The following is a 16,377-nucleotide window of genomic DNA, read 5'->3' as shown; positions in this document are numbered from 1 at the left end:
TTATATTTATGCTATTTATTATATATTATCGCCATTCATTTTCTTATGATATTTATACCTATATATTATTTTTATATTATTCCTTGTACTTCATGTTAGTCTCGGTTAGGGTTTTCAGCAAGATTGATTTGTCTAGTATTTTAATTTGTTAGTTAATAAAAGATGTTTATAATGTGGTAAATTTGTGTGTTTGTCCTCGGCGGACATGAGACCCCCGTGAAGCCATAACCGCGAAGGGGCCGTTCTAAAAAAAAGGAAAATGGTAAGGGAACGGCCAATGGAAGGGTGGGCTGAATGCCGCCTCATTAACAGCTGAGGTGGGAAAGCGGTAGGCTCGATCACAGATGTAGGGGGCCTTACGTCCGACAATAGCCCGAGTGATAGTAGTGTTTTCTCTCCCCGGCCTTAGTTTGGTTTGTCTTTGCACGCAATCTGAGTTTTGATAATAATCGAAGAGGCAATGACGGGTTAAAGCAAAGATCCACCCCATTAGCCGACGAGCCAAAGCCGATTGACATTTTTGCGTGCGCTCTGACCCGTCTGTAACACCCAGCCTTAGCTTATTGTTTATAGGATGTCCGTTACATCCTTAAATTGGAATAAACTTTCCATGAATATACGTTAAAACTGTGAATAGTGCATTTATTTCCATATCGTGTAAGTGTGAATGAACTGAAATATCTCAAGCATCGATAATCTCATCGTAATTTTTTTAATAAGCAACGGTCTCACTAAAAAAGTGACATTTGAAAAAAAAAAGGTCTATAGAAATGAAACGAGCTTGTGGCGAAAAAATGTTTATTAAAGAAAATTTCAACGACGGTGAGGAAAAAGATGAGTCCAAGGACGAGACCGCAGTGGTTCGCGCTCAGACTCCAGGTGAGATCGGTGTAAACTATTCTTATTATAAAGAACTCGCGATTATTGACAAAACCGCATGGCATGACATTTATTTTTTCTGCTTCTCAAGTTGAAATTATGATTCTATTCCAGCTCTTATTAATGAAAATGTTAGTGATGAGGGGAAGGATAAGTTCCAGGACGACACCGTAATGATCTGTGCTCAGACTGCAGGTGAGATTGGTGTAAACTATTACTGTTATAATAATCTCGCGATTATCGGCAAAACCGGGTGACAGGAGCCTAACTTTTTCCTTTTCTGTTTCTCAAGTGGAAATTCATGGTTCCATTTCAGATCTTATTGAAGAAAATCTAAATGATGAGGTGATGAATGCGTTCCAGACCGACCCCGTTGTGGTTCGTGCTCAGAGTCCAGGTGAGATTGGTGCAAACTATTCCTGCTATAAAGAACTCGCGATTATCGGCAAAACCGCGTGGCATGACAAACTTTTTTTTTCTGCTTCTTAAGTTGAAATTATGGTTTTCATTCCAGCTCTGGATTCTACTGAGAAAAGCTCTGCTCCATTTCCTGATGATATTATGGATCAAGATCCAAATGCGATTGATGATGAAAATAATGTCCAGAACCCACAGGACTCACTCATTGGCGATTTGAAAGCCATCGAAGACGAGCAAGATCAAAATGATGAGCCGACCGTCATATCCTTTGAAAATTTGATGCAAAGCAGCGGGGATCCCGGCCTCATCATTAATCAAGAAAAAGAAGAGGAGGAGCAGACAGACTCCTCCGATGTGGACTCGATAAAATCAGGTGATCATACAAAACTGAACACTCTGATAAATTCCTTGGTTCCCAAGGGTGCTATTGAATTGGTCAACGAGTTAGAGGGTTTGTTTATTAACCGCAAGGCCATCAAAAGGAATCACGAGGGCCTATTCTCGGCAGTTATGACAATAAACTCCAGGATGTACGAAGGACAGGGAGTTTCAAAAAACTCGGCCCAGGCAGCGGCCTGCGAGAAAGCTTTGCGCGATTTCTTCATTGAAAAAATGAAAGCTCAAGGAAATGGGGATTCAATTATGCCGCAGCTAGCTTCGTTTGCCATTCACAAACTATTCGAGAAGTGGGAGAGCGACGGAATCGATTGTGCAGCTCTTTATACTGTCGATGAGCATGCCCCACAGAGTGCTGTCCTCCCAAAGAAGCGCATAGTTCGCTCTACATTGCCCATCGACTTTAAAACCATGCATCCAACCTTGCTTCTCTCCTATATGCGCCCTAAATCATCTTTCAAGTACTTGGGATCTTCAGGAGAACCTCCTAACACCCTGTTTACTATGGGAACAAAGGTGGACAAGCAGGAGTTCGAGGCTACTGGGACTTCTAAAAAGAGGGCACGTCTGAATGTGGCCGTGCTAGCATGCAACACTCTGTTCGGTACCAACCTTAATCCAATCCGTTAAAAGGCCTTGTTAAAATGAAACTATGCATGTATATCTGCTGCAACTTAGGCAACGTATTGTAGATTTTTTTAATAATATATTCAATACATTGTATTTAAAACTTTTAATATTTTGCTTTCTTCAGGGGGTAGGGTCTTTGGCAAAAAACATAAAATAACTGCGATTTTTTCTATAAAAACTGGTTAGACGTATTTAATTCAAACCTGATGTATGTATATTATTAACCAATTGCTGGAACACCTTAAAAAAAGCTTTTTGCTGGGTTCACGGTATTTCAGGCAAAAATGGTGAGATTTAAATTATGTTTTTATGTTTCGTTTAAGAATTTAAAAAACCCGCCCTCCGAAAAAAAATGAGCTTGCTAGAAAATACATAATACGAGTTTTGAGAAAAACAAATGTAAGTTACAAAATAAAAAAAATCCCCCAAGGGTAAGTTTTTTTCGATGCAGAGAAATAAATGGTATGAAATGATATACGACTAAATGTTCAAACGCTTAATCAGAAATTTTAATTTGTAAAAACTTTTTGTTCAATCTTCTCTCATTACAGCACCAAGTACCTATGCAATTATTTGCATTCATATTTCAATCTCCCCTTTTTTCCCCCTTGTCATCATAGAAAGACAAACAAAAAAGCGAACGGACAAAGATCTTGGATATTGAATTTAATTAAAAATGTTCATGACAGTTCAACCAGCTTATTATCCTGTCACACTGAGTGAGCAGCAAAAAAAAAACGGGTGTAAAATGAAAATGGTAAAATAATTTCCATAAACTTAATTGAATTCGAATTGGAATTGTTCCGCTGGAATGGGATGTTCTGTCTAAATAGACTGAAAACGGGACACCGAGGAGTGGTGTTAATTTTATTATACGCTTCATCAATATCCGGCTCACTTCCGATTGGGTTTATTTATGCTTTCCCTCCCTAATGCTTAATGGTTATCCCTGGGAAATGGCTGCACATCCCCGTTTAATGACAATTAACATTTTTCTAATGGCCGGCAATTAGAGGGATCCGCGGGCTTTAAGCAAGATTTATTCGAGTGAAGGGGGACCACCGACCACAGCCATTTTCATTTTCTGGCGCTCAAGTCGAAGCCAAGTTCTCGCACAATGTTGGCCTTATTATTACATTGTTTATGAGAGCGACTTCTCCTTGGCTTTCTCCCCGCTCAATTTATTGTTTTGTGTTGTGTTGTGTTCTTGTGTTGTTCTTGTTGCTGGCTTGTTTTACAAGACCGTCTCGCCATGTTTACCAGTGTATGTATGTCCCAGCCAGCCGCCCCCTCCCAAAACTCCACGAAACCACCCCCTTTTGAGGTCGCAGCATCTTGCGGTCCGCCCCAAGTCATATTTCCTTATTATCTGGGCGGTTTTCGGCTTTGTTTTTTCGCCGCCCCTTGACTTTTTTGTGGTTGACCTTACGAAAAAATGGAATTATTAATGGCCTCGTCCATTTGCTGCTAAGTGGCGCAAATTGTGTGTTTGTTTATATCATTTGGCAGGCCAGGAAACCTTAAAGAATTTTTCCTTTTTCCTGACAGTTTGGTCCCGGCGTCTTCCGGTTTCTTTAAGTAAAATTGACGGTGGGAGGGTGAAGTGAATGGTGAACGGTTTATGGAGCGCATTGAACCTTGCACTCCGTTAATGACCCTTAAAGTTGTAAGAAAAAATATACATAAAGTTGGGTTAAGATAAAATAATATTAAAAAACAAAAAACGTAATGATTTTTTTTAGTATATTGCTTTTGAAATAATTATTTAATTAAATACATCTGATGAAATAATATTTATTTAATATCTTTACTATAATATCATAACTGTGTTTTAAATGTAATAAGACATCGACTCGACAATTAAGATAAATAATATTTATTATTATAAATATAAAAAATATGTTATTAAACCTTAGAAAATGAAGAGTGGAAACTTAGTATATTCTTTTAAAAACTATCATAAATTACATTTATAAATCAAAAGCGCTCTCATTAAAGCGAACTAATTAATAATAATCCCAGCGCTTTAGGCTCCCCAAGTACGAGCTTAAAGTATCAGTTATCCTCCTCTCCTTTCTCTTGCATAACCTAGTCAATACCTCAGACATGGCCAGCACCTTTCATATAGTGGTAGCACAAGCCTTGCGTAACTTTTCCCCCGCAACCCCATTTTCCCCACTCCTCGCCCCCATTGCATTAATTACCGCACACTTGGAGAGCATCTGGAGGGCGGAAAGGGCAGCAAAATCTGTGGCTGTGCTAAATTGCACTTCAAAACGAGAGCAGCTTCCCTCTGTATGGGGATGAGTATGAGGATGTGGATGTGGATGTGAGTGTCCTGGATGTGCGGCTCCTGTAACTCCACCTCGATTTCCCTTGCTCCTTCCAAAGTGCCTGTCGTAAAGTGTTTGCACGTGAGTTTGTGGGCGCCAACATGCGCTGATTGAGAGTTCCTGGCCCCCATCCCCCTGCAGTCGCAGCACACTCGCAGTGGGGAAAGGATAAATGAAGGACGACGCTTAGATCTGACGTCGAAAAAGAGAGCAACCAGCTCAGCTATATTTTTTTCAAAAGTACTGGACAAAAAAGATTTAAATATAAATAATTACAAATGTTAAAAAACCATCGACATCTATAAAATCTATTTAAATCCCTTACATTTTTACTAAATGTATTTTATATTTTATTAAATTTATATTTTATTTAATAAAAGTTTTAATAGTAATTTTAAAAGAAATCGTTAATTTTTTCCCAGCATTATTATTACTTCTCAAATTTCTTATAAATCCTTTAAAAATTTTCTCTCAGTGCAATTCTGAATTTTTTGTTGTACTATTTTTTGAGGATTTCGGTGAAGTGTTGTTCAAGCTCTTTGCCAAATATTTGATTTTAATTTTTCCAATTAATTGGTTTCCCATCAAAAACTTAACGTCCTTCCGGTCCCGATTAATCTATACTTTTTTTTCCCTACCTCAACTCACCTGCCGTCATTTTCGTGCCACAAAAAATACAGGTTTTATTTTCTTGTTTTTCGCCTGTCTGACTTTAAATGTCTGACTTAAAGGGGCAGGATGGGATGGTGGTGTAAACACAAAAACTTTGTCCAGCAACCGCAAAATGTTGGAGGCGGCCGGGCGAAGGGGCGTGGCAAATGTCAACTACAAGAAAATTGTCACTAATGAGTGGTAAAAAGAGCGAGTCGAGAGTGGAGAGTAAGGACGCTTTGTTTGCATAGGCCGAAAGAGCCGGAAATGAGGGGCCCAACTAAGAGGCGGCTGAAAATTGTATAAAGCGAGTGGCTGGATGCAGGACCACTGTGTACAGTCAATATTGGCCAATGTGTCCGTTGCATTCCGCTTTGAGGTGGGCGCCCCAAAACGGAAGGGTTGCTGCGGCTTATGAGCAGCGGCAAAAAGCCAAACGGCAAGGGATAATGAAAACCACGACAAAAGCGCAAAAGTTACCCCGACTGTCAAGTAGCCAGGAGTCAGAAGTCAGGCGAAGGACCTGAAGGACACTGGGCAACCCAAGCCACTCACACATTCGAAACATTTACATGCTAATTATATAGGAAAAAAAGGGGGAATAAAAGGATCAAAAAGGTTTCGGTAATACTGGGCAGTTTCTAGGGTCTTAGAATTAATACTTTTTAATATTGACTAGAAAATTACTGAATTTACTTAATCATAAGTAGAACAATACAATTTTTTAACATTTTAACAAGGCCATATTGAATCTATTGATTAACTGAAATTTAAATCGAATTACTTTTACTATAACTAATAATTTATAAGTTTTAATATTTTTTTTATTTATATTTATTATTTCATTTATATTAATGTACATATTTACCCTAAACCTGCAGCTAAAAATTCAAACCGCCAGTTATGATATCCCCTATGAATATAAACCCCAACCTCTGCCCGGAACTCTTGTGTTTCGTGTTAATGAGATAAGCATGCAAATGCCCTAATAGAATGAACAGCTCCAGCTTCAATTTTCCCGCCCAACCGTCCGCCCCTTTTTTGTCTTTTATTCAGGGGGCGTGTGCGAGGGGGTTGGAAAGGAAAAGCTCTGGAGAACTGGAGAGCTGAGCAGTCAATTAACAAGCCGAACTGAGCTGCAGGTGGATAACCATAACCCAGACATCGGTGGAAGGGGCAGAGAAGCAACTCAGCTCCACCGTTCATCATCGTTTATCTTAATAAACCGCGCACTCAGTCAGACATTAAGCTGGCGAAACCAAAAAGCAGCCAAAAGTCCTTTGGAAAATTGCTTAATTTGCAGTTGGCACTCGCAGCCAAAAGCAGGAGTAAAGGAAATCTGATTCAGTGGGAAAGCGGGGGGAAAAGTGGGCGTGGCAGATTCAGTGCAGCGTTAAGGCAAACTTGAAGCGCGGCACGTAAAAATGTTGATAAAACGCACAAAGCCAGTTGATGATTTCAATTTATATTTCCAAGTGGAACTCATCTTTAGTGCTGGTCGGGAAAAGCGTAGCATTCCCCAGCATTTTCCTCCCCCCACCAACCCCCATTACGCGTTACATGTAGCGAATTTGCTGAAGCATATCACGTGCAACATAATTTTTCCAAGCGACTTGCCACTTGCAAGTGGAAGTAGACAGGGGCGTGGAAAAAAGGGGGTTTAGCCTGGCGACTGACATGAATGCTTCGCGTCACCCAGGTCCTTCCCCCTCCCCCTCCTGTGTGGCATTATGAGCGTGAAGTAGACTAAATAAATTACATTTGAGCACCAAAGGTGTTACGCACTCAAAAAAATAAACTGGGAAAGAAATTTAAGAAGAAAAGAAATCTTGGTATTGTAAAAATACTTAGCCTAAGATATTTACTTGGGTACTTTTTAATCAGATTTTAGTCAGATTTACATTGAAAAATATTTTATTTTGAAAAATATTTCCTAATAACTTTAATTTCTTTTAATATATGACTTTGGCAAACTTGCGATTAAATACCATAAAATTCCCTTTTCATGAACCAGAAAACTTTAACCTCTTTACAAGAGAAATGCTCTATTTTTCCGCAGAATGCACCTGGCCACCTTTCGGATGTCGTAAATACCTAAAAAAGTAGTTAAAAAATGCTAATAACCATAAAATAAGTTTAAAAACTTCGCACGCAAACCTTATGCAGTTTTCAATGCGTTTTCCGACTTCATCCGTATTTAAAGTTCGCATCGAAGACAGGACCACGCCCACTCCGGAGCCGGCTTTCCTTAACTTCAACTTTGGGAATGCATTTGGTCCTGGTAAAAGTTTTTGGCAAGCAAATGGAGCAGGAAACAGCTGTCCCTTCATATCTTTTGCATATCAAAAGTATCGACATAAGGCAGGGAGAACATGGGGCGAAGGATAAAAAGGACATCTTTCCTGAACCCCACACTCCCTCTTCCTTGCACTCTGTTGTGAAATATATGCAAAGTTTGCCCAGGACAGAGGGCGACGGCGAGACACGCCCTAAGATGCCTGAAATTGCATTCGACTTCCTTGTGCCGAAAAAATTGAAGAGGATACCCGATTTCAGGGATCGAAAATCTTTTGACTCTTGCAGATTCTTTGTTTTAAAAAATAATTAAATCTAAAAGGCTAATATTTGAAAATTTTTTTTTTAACATTGAGTTATTGACGGATTAATTGCTATAATATTATAGAACAATATGATATTTTATGCACAATTAATATGAAAAGAAACGAAAAATGATTTCAAACTATTTTTAGTTAGTTTATCAATAATATTTAGGGATTAAATACTAACAAATATTTTAAAGAGTACAAAAATATCTTCGAATACACCAACATATATACAGGAAGTAAGAGTATGGATGTGAGTGTTTGCATAGATGAGTGCAAAGTTACATTCAATTTATATGCACTTGCCGAAAAGTTTACACCGAAAAAAGTTTGAGCTCGTACGAAAGCTAAACATTTTGTTATCGCTTTGATAATGGACTTCAGATTCCCGTCCACACACACATACGCATACAGCCAGAGAAAAGGACTTACCGTTTATGCATGCATGTATGTATATTTTCGGAGGACTTCCGGGAACATTGTTGTTATTTTAAGATTTTCCTGCTGCTGTAGTCAAAGTTTATTGCATTGAGGACAATTGAATTGCCGACACGAATTTACGCCAATTTTTCACTATTTAAATGCAATTTGCAAACTTAGGAAACACACTTTTAAGTGGGACGAAACTAAAAAGTATGCCAAAATAAAAGCTCTGGGTGTCAACTTTATAGATTTTGTCTAAAATAACACTATATCTAGGATCAATTTCTTGGGATTAAATGAAGATACTGCATTTACACTCTTTTGTTTTTTTAATTCCTAGAATAAAAAGATAATGAAAAAACTTGCAATAAAATTCTAATTAAAAGCGACCGGTTATTTTATTGTGCAATTAAAAAACTCAACTGCCAGGCGAGGCGATCAAAAACGCCAGCCTTGACTTATTAACTTTGCCGTAGGCAGAGAACTTGGACTTTCAAAGGAATTTAGCAGCAACAAAACAAAGGGGTGTTCCATGCTGCAAAAAAAAAAAAACAAAAACAAAGGCAACAGCAATGCATCGATTATGGAAAGTCAGACATCAAAATTAATAATCTCTGTTCGCAGCTATGCAGCGGAAAAATGCCAGACGACCGAAATGAGTTGCTTTGAAGTTTTCCACTGCAAGAAAACGCAGCCCAAGGCGAAAAATGTTAAGAAGAAAGCCAGCAAAAGGAACAGGGAGATAAAGAAAGTGGGTGGAGCAGGAGAAGGAGTGCCAGAAAGTGCGCTTCTTTTTCAGCATCATCATCTTCGTTTCTAGGATGAGCATCCTCATCAGCGGCAGCTTCATCAATGTGGATTTTATTTCTGTCCCTCCGGGGAAAATGCAACCACCTCCCACTCACAAAAAAATAAGGAAAAGAACGAAAAAATCCACCGGAAGATTGGAATACTCTTTCAAAAAATGTAGTTATTAAAAGTAGTGTGATCATTTATAAGGTTAGAAAGCGCTAGTATTTGTGGTCTTAAGTGACACAATAGAAGCATTTCGTGAATTTTTGACTTTTTTAAAGGACAAGCTTTATGAAAAAATGTAAAACTTAGTGGTTATCAGTGCTGCCATCACTCAGCTTGAAAAACAGGACAGATAAGCCACAAAAAACAGGAAAAAAAAGGACAAAAAATTTAAGAAAAGGACAAAAAAAAGGACAAAAGTAAATGTGCCTACATTTTTCTGTTTTTACCAATGGGTTATATATTTACTTAATATAAATGGATTTTAAATAAAATTTAATTATGTAATGATCTACTGCGCCCGACTCACAACCTTCTTTGTTTGATCATTTTACCATGGTAAATTTTTGTGCGTATACGTAATAATCTAAAATTATTATAATAACACTGTGCAGCATTTTTAGTGCTTTTTAAATTTATCTCGATGGATGCTATATTTTTGGATTCGTTACGAATTCCCAAGTTTTTAAAAGATACACCCTTTATCTTTTAAACCCCATACTTAAAAAATGTTTAAGATTTTTTTTAAGGCAGAAACAAATTCTAGAAAACATAGTCAAAAAACATAAAAGTATACAGCTGCGGTTAAAATGGTAGTAGTGTTGCCGCCCTGTGTATTTAAAAGTTTGTTGTTGTAATTGATCTTTTCCTGGTAATATTGTATTGATTATAATTTTACTATTAGACTAATTGGATAAGAAAAAATTACAATATCAAACTTTTAAAAACACAAGGCGGCGACACTGCTACTATTTAGACCGCAGCTGTATGTTTTTCAGTTTTTTGACTATGTTTTTTGGAATTTATTTCTGCCTTAAAAAAAATCCTAAAATTATTTTATGTATGGGGTTTGAAAGATAAAGGGTGTATCTTTTAAAAAACTTTAACTTCGAACCAAGCCATGCATCCATTTGCCTCTGAGAGCTCCGCAAAGTTGGCCAATTTCAGCATTTTTCGAACTTTGAGGTCCTTTTGCTAAGAATCCTTGCGTCGGGGAACTCTTTGGAAAAAACAGTTTAACTTGGGAATTCGTAACGAATACAAAAATATAGCATTCATCGAGGTTAATTTTTGATGCTGCATAGTGTAATTAATGCATTTCAAGTAACTATATTCGTAATACAAAAAAATTAAATATCTGCGTCAAACCCGAAAAATAGTCGTTCAAATCTGAATTTTTTTTCTGACAAAAAAGCAGAGAGTACAAATTAAGAAATTTTAAAAGTGCTTTCCTCTTTTTTTGCTACAGAAAAAATCGTACTATAAAGAAAATCCATCGACTGCTTTACGTCTCTTTGATAATTTGTAAAAAGAATTATTTTTTAAGTGCCGAACTGTAAGAATGATAGTTAAAAAGGCATTTTAGCATATAAAAACAGGTTTATACACTTTCGACTAGCAAAAATAACACTCAAAACCTTTTTTTTGAAAAATAGATAGATTTCCGGATAGGGGATGTTTGAAATTTTTTCCGGATAAAGCCGTTAAAAAAAGGACAGATCTGTCCGGAAAGAGGACAAAATGGCAGCACTGGTGGTTATACATAATGAAACTTTATTCTACAGGTTAAGTTAAATACTTACAGAACCAAAATCCTATAAATTCATAATACCCTTTGCAAGGATATCACAAGAAGTGGGAAAACGGAACTAGCAACAGCGGACTGCAATTTAAGTAGCGAAAAAACAATGGAGCATGGCAAATGTTGTTATTGCCTTCAAACGATGTTCTCAGCAGTTTCCCTTATTTTCCCGATTTTCCCAGATGGCAGCTTATTAAACATCGGAAAACTTGCCACTAACACTAATGCGCCAATGGAAAAAAGGTGAACAAATGAGATATTCCTTTGCCATTCGTTTTCGATTTTTTGATGATGGTTTAAGGGAGTTGAAAAAGGTGGAGTAGGAAATAAAGTAATCTCTATCATAGAATTCACGGTACACTTTTTAAATGTATATATTGAAAGTTTTTAAACTTAAAGAATATAATTTTTGAATTTATCCCTTAAAAAGAAAAAAAATATTTATATTTGAAAACAGAAGTTTTTGGGAAATCAATGTGGTTTTCTCAAAACAATTTAAATAAATAAATAATAATATGGAAAAATTTGGTTGACCATAGGCAACCCTTTAAAAGATTTAACAGCTCTAGGTAACATGAAATGTAAATATTTGAATGAGTAAACAACCGAGGGACCACTGTAGCTGCTCGACTGCAGTGTTATCAAGACCCCCCCTCCGATTTCGGATGCTCTCTTCAACGGCGCTGCTCCGCTTGCATATTACTCATGTGTGCCTGGGGCAGCGAGTGGGTGGTGGGATGGGTAGTTTGGGTGGTATGGTGGCGTGTAATGCAGCTGCTGCTTTTGTTCTTGTTGCTGGCCCGTGGCTGGTGCTATACGTTTTTTAATAAATTATAAATTTCTGCAAATATATTTGCAAGCAGGGATTACATTTATCCCATAGCCATTCCTCTTTACCATCCTTTTTTCCCCATCTTTTGCATTTCACAAGTTTTTGCGAAGGCCCCAAGTGTGCGGCCACCGCCCCCGAAAACCCCCCTGATTTTCATGTGTGCTTTTGTATGCACTTTGGAATTTTGTATTCATGCTTAAGTCACGTTTCGCACATTTGTTAAGCGAAGTTCTTAAGGCGATTGCAATACCGCCACTATCCCTCTCCTGCTCTTTTCCGCACTCAGGCTGTCTCGCTCCCCCGTGTTTGTATAGCAAACGGAAATTATGTGAAAAGTCTTAAATTAACTGCAAGTGGCAAGCGAAATGCGAGGATGTGGTTATATGAGAAAGTTGAGGGTTTTTTTTTTCAAATATTGCGTAAACTGTCTGGGAGATGAAAGAGCGCTTTTTTTTAATCAATCACAGGACCTAAAAGGTAAAACAACATTCAGGTTTCAAAGAAAAGTAAATGGAACCCTCAGGAGAATGTAAAACAATAGGTTCTTTCTTTAAAGGTGGTCATATACCTTTTATAGAAATCAACATTATAAAAAATAAAAATCTTAAAATAATTTTTACAATTTTGTAAGTACAATTCTTTTAAATAGAAAGTAAGAAATGAACCCAACAGCTTAACTCATAACATATCTTAAAATTTTATGTATTTAATTATTCTTAAATTCCTGTAAACGAGAATTCTAGAAACGGTATGGAAATTCTTCTTAAACTGCCACATACAAAAATTTCTATGTTCAAAATAAAAAATTCCTTAAATTCAGCCGAGCTTGACAATAAAAGTGTCATTTTAAAAATGAAATATGTGTACTCATACTCTCTTTTTGCACACACCGAATGAAAAAAGTTGCCATGCAGCATTAAAATCACGTAGTAAATTTTCTTTCCTTAAACTTGAGCCGCTTCCAATAATTCGTTGTGAGAGAAACATTTTCATAGGTGAAGTTTTTACGCTTTTTTCGGTAGCCCCGCATTTTCTTGCTGCATATTAATAAGAAATTTGTAGCATACTTTTGAGCGACCGTAAATGTTTTTTTCGGAGTATGTGGGGTGTATTGTATTAACAGAGTCATAAATTTTCAGCACTGCTGACAGTTTTCATATTTGACTTTTCCTATGCATGTTCAACAGAAATGGCTACCCCAAAAAAAATTTAAGGGGAAACAGGGATTGTGGGATCTCCACCTGCATTCCCTCAAAGGTGAGGAACAACTTTTCGTCCAAGTGTTCGGGGATGGGAAGAAATGTTTTGCATATGAAATGAAAGTATTTTAGGAATTTCCCTAACAGACGAAAGTTTGCTTTTTAGATGCTAAATGGGGGAAGGGATTGATTTATTGCATTTGAGAAAGAATCTTTGCAATACAATGGGGAATCGCTAAGGAACGAGATAGGTTTTAGATAGCTAATAATATTATAAATTAAATATTAGTATAAAATTGCATTATAAATACTTTAAAATATTTTTTTCTCCAGCAAAACTTTAGCTTATTCGAATCCTCCTCTTGAATGTGCCTTCTTCCATTAGCCAAGATTCCAACTAACGTATTTATCAGTTGCTGAACTGACAAAGTGTGTCAGTCATTCTTTCAAATTGACAAGCCAAAAACAGAATCTTGCTGCGAATTCGAGCACGACGGATTTTACCATTCGAATCTCAATCAGGGGGAGCATTCAATCACACGCAGACGCGCAACTAACACGGCCAAATAAACGCACAAATATTTACTGAAATTTATTTACTCCCTTTTCGGGTGTCGCATTGAATTACATTTCCATGGGGCGGATTTCGGTACTGGGATACTGGGGGCTTTTCTGACAGCACGAAGCGAAAACTTTTCAACTGCAGCTCCAGTTCGCAAAGCTTCCAGCAAAAGTTTTTACGCCATTTCCGGCGTAACGACATTTTTTGGCCAAATTGTGTGTGAAATTGAATTGCAATTGTCAATAATTCGTTGCCAAAAATGTATATACATTCGTATTGAATGCATCTTATATACCGGCGAAGGAGAACTGATTCTGGCAGAGTTGAGTGCGTGTGCAATGCGATTACCGAAAAGTTGAGCCCAAGTTGGCAACTTTTTTGCTCAAGGTGCGCGTGACTCTAATTAAAATCCAGCAGTTCTCCCTTCTCAACTTGATTGAATGGCTCGAATGGTCCTCCGAGCCTTGCGCTCGTTCAATTTTCAACAATCCTCTGTTGATCTAAATCATTTTCCTGCCTTTTCCCATTGCTGCAGTAATAAAAACCAATGACGTGTGTAAAATTTATGTATTTTTTATGTGCTCACAACTAATGTCATGCACCAGAAAAAAAGAAGAAATGGAAAGAATTGGGCAGAGACACAAAACACATTGAACACTGGCGGTCCAAAGCAGCTGCAACAGCTTCGTGCCTATCCAAAGTGGCACGTACTGCAAAAGTTCCGCAGAAATTTTTGAGTTTCTTTTTTTGTATTTTGTGCTTTGAGGATAATGTGTGGGTATGCCGGTTTGATGAATTGGTAGGAGAAAAGGTGAAGGAAAGTGATTTTGTGATATTTGAAAAATATCATAATGAGTATACCTCAAGGTTTTTATTTATTTGCGCATTATTTGAAAATTTTAGAACGTTTTTGATAAATAAATACTTTTCTTCATTATATAAGTTCTTGATATATTTTACCAATGAAAAGCGTTAAAAGGCAATTAACAATGGATTAAAAAAAATGTTTATTTAGTAGAAATATTTTAATTGCATTTCACTTTTAAAATTGAAGTTTTGATTAGAAATTTTTCCTTAATGAGTGGATCTTAATCGTAAAACACAGAATTTTAAATGTAAGAAAAAAATTTAAAATTATATTTTACTTTTGAAGTCAAAGTTATGATTAAAAATGTTCCTTTATTAATTGGATTTTTTTTACCGAGGTATCTACAGATCGGTTCCTAAGATCGCACCTTTCTTATTTATTTTTTATTCTAAACATATGGGCGAATTCAAACGTTTGTGTGTGTCTGCCACAGTTTGTCATAAATTTTCGAAAAGGAAAGAGGGAAAGAGGCTGAGTTGCTGGGTGTAACTGACTTTGCTTTTTCTTTTGGCCGCAACATTTGACACCTGCTACTATTGCTCAACCCCCTTCCCCCTTCCCCCTTCTGGCCTCCTGGTCCTGTTTCTGTTTCGAATTTTATTGTTTGCTTAAATATTTACACAATGAAAACGAAGCGTTTTCCATGTGTGTACCCCCAGCGAGTGAGGGAAGTGTTTGCGGTTCTTGCTCAACTTACAAATGCTTTTTCCATGGCTTAGGGGCTGGTGATTTCTGTTCCTTTGCTGTGTGCCCCTGGATGTGACCCCCAAAGGTTGAGCTTTATGTATTTATGATATTCTATATTGGTGCTCAATTGCCAATTATGAGCTGTTAAGGTGCCTTGGCCATGATAAATGGGCCAGGGCAAATGCAGAAATTTTTGTTGTCGCCAATTAAAGTTGTGCCAAAAGTTTGGCCTTAAATGTGTTTTGGGGGCCAAAGCGACTTCGACAGCGACAGCAACACTTTTGCCAATTTGAATATTTCATGACATTTGTCACACTCTGCATGCAACAGACACTCGTTTCCTGTTTACAGACCGATGTGGATGACACAGCCAACTTTTGACTCCTTTTTTTCGGGTTGGGCTAGGTTTTCCCCTGCCTACATGACTCGCGTTTTCCTCCGACATTCTGCAGAGTTTTCTTCCCTTTTTTTTGCCTGTTCAGCATGTCAACTGCGAAAACTCAATTTGCCTAAGTAAATAAACGGAATATGAATGTTTAATTTATTTTATAGATATTAAATAAACACACGACTCCTAACTGAGTTGAGTACACACACTCATGAGGGGGGAAACTTTGAATTGTAGCTGAACTTCGTTGGATGGGAAAAATAGAAAGAAAGCCTGGCTTTTTACAATTCGCCAACTTTTGGAAGTTCTTAAAGCCAGAAATGTATATAGAAGAGAATAAAAACCTCAAAGAAAATTGCAGTTATCGGTAGCAGTTTGCTTAATCGTTTGCTCCTTCCCCTCTTTGGCAATCTATCGAAAAAGGTTTAATTAAAATCGCGCCACGGGGAGTGGCGGAAATCAATTTAATTAAATTTGCACTCACTCTCGCTTTCTCCGCTCACTTTCTTCTGTGACTTATTTCGGTCTTCATTCCATTCCAAATGGGAATCGCCGACAATGGAATGTTCGGAATGCAAAGGAGGAAAAAATATAAAGAAGTGTAAACAGTTCAGAGATTGGTTAAGCCAACAGGAACCACCTGCGGGCAATCCGCTTTCAGTACTTTCCCGTTAATTAAAATAGTCATTATAGCTTAAGAACAGTGCGTTTCATAGAGGCAAGTCAATTATTTTAGATTTTTATTCAAAATAAAAACTAAAAAATAGAACAAAAGTTTTTAGGTTCCAACAAAAAAAATGTTTAAAAAATCAATAGACTTAAGAAACTTACCCTACCTCAAATTTAAATTGTCTATCCCAAATAAATATAATTTAAGGATCATTTCATAGCGCGGCTTTCAAATTAATTA

At 37.2% G+C, this 16,377-nt stretch overlaps 1 protein-coding gene across 2 annotated transcripts; it reads left to right on the top strand.

Annotated features, from left to right (window-relative positions):
• The first annotated feature begins 368 nt into the window (after positions 1 to 368).
• Positions 369 to 2,400, top strand: blanks. 2 transcript variants are annotated; one of them, XM_044394473.2, is made up of 5 exons: positions 369 to 657; positions 721 to 879; positions 994 to 1,074; positions 1,172 to 1,276; positions 1,394 to 2,400. In XM_044394473.2, exons 2-5 carry the CDS (start codon positions 771 to 773, stop codon positions 2,323 to 2,325), a joined length of 1,227 nt encoding a protein of 408 aa, XP_044250408.2. In that variant the 5' UTR covers positions 369 to 657; positions 721 to 770; the 3' UTR covers positions 2,326 to 2,400. The 2 variants fall into 2 exon arrangements, with proteins under 2 accessions (XP_044250408.2, XP_070071826.1); XM_070215725.1 differs by having other exon boundaries at positions 372 to 657; positions 1,196 to 1,276; positions 1,394 to 2,398.
• The last annotated feature ends 13,977 nt before the right edge of the window (positions 2,401 to 16,377 follow it).

Source organism: Drosophila takahashii, chromosome 3L, assembly GCF_030179915.1.
Source record: "Drosophila takahashii strain IR98-3 E-12201 chromosome 3L, DtakHiC1v2, whole genome shotgun sequence".
In the NCBI taxonomy this organism is placed as follows: domain Eukaryota; kingdom Metazoa; phylum Arthropoda; class Insecta; order Diptera; family Drosophilidae; genus Drosophila; species Drosophila takahashii.
The sequence above is the reverse complement of the archived record's forward strand: the minus strand, read 5'-3'. Positions and strand labels throughout refer to the sequence as shown.